The sequence below is a fragment of the Lactuca virosa genome, chromosome 2 (genome assembly GCF_052849685.1).
Source record: "Lactuca virosa cultivar CGN04683 chromosome 2, Lactuca_virosa_CGN04683_v6, whole genome shotgun sequence".
In the NCBI taxonomy this organism is placed as follows: Eukaryota; Viridiplantae; Streptophyta; class Magnoliopsida; order Asterales; family Asteraceae; genus Lactuca; species Lactuca virosa.
Window position 1 is genome coordinate 205,730,428 of NC_136427.1, and position 3,591 is coordinate 205,734,018.

The window sequence follows — 3,591 nt, forward strand, 5'->3', positions numbered from 1 at the left end:
AAAACTCTTACTAGATCTAGTGAAAATGTATATTAATAATATATAAATTTAAACTTGAAAAACAAATATGGCAAATGAAACTTCAACTTTATTCATCTTATAAATAAATAATGTTACTTTAATTTTGGAGTAGTTTTATTGTAAAATATAAAATTGTATTAAAAAACTTTATATTTTTTATACCAAAAATATAAAAAGTTAGGGATTGAAAAAGGGGATTGTTATACGAAATAGCCGGGAGTGTGGTCTATGTTTGTAGCTCACACACAATCACCTTAACACATAGTAGCCGCCGCCCCTCCATTCCACGAATTTAAATAAATCCATTTTCATTCTTTATTTCCCGATCTTAATCTTATTCCAGTGAAGAAGATTCCAAGGTCAATTCAACTTAACTCCCCTATCATTCATGGTTTGTTTCCATTTCTTATTAGATTTGAATCTGCATACGAATCATCAAAATTCCAGTATAAATGATTCGTTAATTTGTCTGTCCAAATTTTAAGTAAAGTGAATTAAATATTCGGGATCTGTGGGCGGCGAGCTGCTTGATTTTCATGATTGTGTTGTCTTCAAGTAATCAGATTTGAATGCAATTATTACAGACATTATAATGTATTTGTTTGTTTAGTGGAAGCAAAATGGAAATTTGTCAACGCCAATGGTTCTAGAAGCTAGCCGACGGCGGTTTCAGTTTGTTTACGTGATTCCTTTTGTTACTAGACGAGAAAATCAACTTTAACAACGCTTCTGTGAAGTTCTACATCAAAAATTTGGTACATTTTGTTGGATTTGTGTAATCGCTTCTTCATTTCGTTATTGATATATACATATACAGGTTGGATGTTAATAGTAATTGTGATTTTTGTATAGATTGGATATGGAGTCGGCTACTAAATCAGTAGATGAAGTTCTGGAAGAGATAATGAGAATTCATAGTTCTCTTCCTCCACGACCGGGAATTGATGATGTTGAAGGTGGGAAAATACTCATACGAATCTTGGAGGTCGAAGAACAAGCGAAGTTCGATGCCATAGTTAGGCAAAAGAAGCGAAAAGAAGTTACTGAAGAATTATTCACCATTTTGGTTGAGATGCAGAAGAATTTAGTCCGTTTCCAGAGTGAAGAACAAAAGAAGGAAGCGATTAAACTACTGGATCTCGAAAATTACCACCAACTGTTCGACGAAATGATTCAAAGAGCTTCCAGTTGTTGTGACAATAGCACCCAATCAGTCGCATCAACTTCGAGCAATTCTTTCTCTTCCTTCTCCACTTCAAATTTTAGCAACGCTTCACCACACACGGTGACTCTGCCTACAAAACCGATTTCAATCAAAACTTCTGAGTTGTTGACAAGAGATGATAGCTACGTGACAAAATCCAAGCCAATCTTCAATGGAGATGTGATAAGAACAGGGCTTCAATCAAACGACGTGTTCAGGCCCCAGATTGTGGATTCCACTCTAAAACCTGCAACTACTTCCGGTGAGTTTTTCTCTTTGAAGATCTTTCTGGTATGTAATCATTGAAGTTTGACTGAAATCATGGTTTCATTCTATAGGCCAAAATGGAGCAAAATTGAATCTCATGAAGCTTGCTAGTCTAATCGAAGTTTCTTCAAAGAAAGGAACCAAAGATCTCAATCTCTGCAACAAATTAACAGATCAAATTGAATGGCTTCCCGATTCAATAGGGAAGATCTCCACTTTAATCACACTCGATCTATCAGAAAATCGTCTTGTTTCTCTACCATCTTCCATATCATCCCTTTCATCATTAACAAAACTAGATTTACATTCCAACAAACTCATCCAACTCCCAGAATCTTTAGGAGATCTTCTTAGTTTAATCCATCTTGATCTTCGAGCAAACCAGTTAACATCTCTTCCTCTTACATTAACCAAATTGATCCATCTCCAAGAACTTGATTTAAGCTCAAACAACCTATCAATTCTCCCTGAATCAATCGGTTCTCTTATCAATCTCCAAAAACTAAACATTGAAACCAATGAAATTGAAGAAATCCCACATGTCATTGGTCAATGTGTATCTCTGAAAGAGCTTCTTGCAGACTACAACAAGCTTAAAGCTTTACCAGAAGCTGTAGGAAAACTCGAGTCATTAGAAATCCTTTCTGTTCGATACAATAACATTGGAAGATTACCAACTACAATTTCATCACTGATAAGTTTAAAAGAGCTTAATGTAAGTTTCAATGAACTCGAATCAGTTCCTGAAAGCTTATGCTTTGCTACTACCCTTGTGAAAATCAACATCAGCAACAACTTTGCTGACTTAAGATCTTTACCAAGGTCAATTGGTAATCTTGAGAATTTGGAAGAGTTGGATATGAACAACAATCAAATCAGAATCTTTCCAGATTCTTTTAGGATGTTATCGAAGTTAAGAATCTTGAAAACTGAAGGGAATCCTTTAGAAGTTCCACCAAAAGATGTTCTTGATAAAGGCGCTCAGGTAAATGAATATTATTTTGTGTAATCAAAAGGGGTAATTTGGTAATTTATATATACTTGTTGGTGTTCAGGCTGTTATCTTGTACTTGAATGAACTCCATGAGAAGGTGGAGGAGAAGATTCAACCAATCAAAAAGAAGAAATCTTGGACTCAATTTTTTTTTTCAATGTCGAATAAACGCAAAAGGATCACTTTGGCTAGATGAACACCGAATTTCCCACCTTGGAAAAGTTTTCATGTAAGTGACTGTTTCCTTTTTTTTTGGAATATAAGGGTAAAATGGTCATTTTGTATATCATTACAGTTAAAAAGAGATTACTACTAGATAAAAAGAAGAAATTTTGGATATAAATTTTTGATGAAAAAGATTGTTATATTTATATAATATCGAAGGGATTCTAAATTCTCACATGTTAGTTGCTTTTATCTAAATATAGGAGATGCTGAGCTGTCATGGGCTGGAACAAACGTAATAAGTTCTTGATGGGTCTAATCTTCAAGTATGTATCTTTTCATTCCTTTTATACAGATATACTTTAATTTTAATTTAATACTCTATTATATCTTGTTATTTATTGTGAAAATTTACGTCATCAATGAGTCACTGTATAAAATTTTAACGTATAAATCTGTAAAAAAAAAATGTATTTATTTAGTTTCTTTTGCTTGTTTGTTATTGTTGATGTGTACTTGTTACTTTTGGTTTCCATTTGCATAAATGAAATTATAAGTTGCAATAAATGTTAAAAAAAATGTTTTGAAATAAAATCTTTTAGGGGACATGGAAATTTTGTTACTATTAACTTTTGTTGGGGCCACGTGTCTATCCCATCATTAGAAAGAAGTGTATTGGGAAGAAGGTATAATAACCGTTGTAAGTCAATAAATTGTTCGGTTGTTGTGAACGTCAGAACATTGTTGTGTTAACAATTACATTGTAAAAACTCATCAAGATAAATAAAAAGCTTAATACTTGGGAAGAAACATTGTAGTAACAATTACATTGTAAAAAATCATCAATAAATCTCAATAACAACAAAGCGTCGATGTAATCAAAATGCAATGCAAGCAAAGAAGTTTTGTCTCGAATTCTTTGTAGAATCCTTTCGTGAAT

General features: G+C 33.1%; 1 protein-coding gene across 2 annotated transcripts; it reads left to right on the plus strand.

The window, feature by feature from the left end:
• Positions 1-240: 240 nt before the first annotated feature.
• LOC145160069 (plant intracellular Ras-group-related LRR protein 4-like) lies at positions 241-3,153 on the plus strand. Of its 2 annotated transcripts, none has more exons than XM_079079141.1 (6): positions 241-412; positions 632-776; positions 874-1,487; positions 1,564-2,477; positions 2,548-2,715; positions 2,915-3,153. In XM_079079141.1, exons 3-5 carry the CDS (start codon positions 881-883, stop codon positions 2,680-2,682), a joined length of 1,656 nt encoding a protein of 551 aa, XP_078935267.1. In that variant the 5' UTR covers positions 241-412; positions 632-776; positions 874-880; the 3' UTR covers positions 2,683-2,715; positions 2,915-3,153. The 2 variants fall into 2 exon arrangements, with proteins under 2 accessions (XP_078935267.1, XP_078935268.1); XM_079079142.1 differs by having other exon boundaries at positions 241-380.
• The last annotated feature ends 438 nt before the right edge of the window (positions 3,154-3,591 follow it).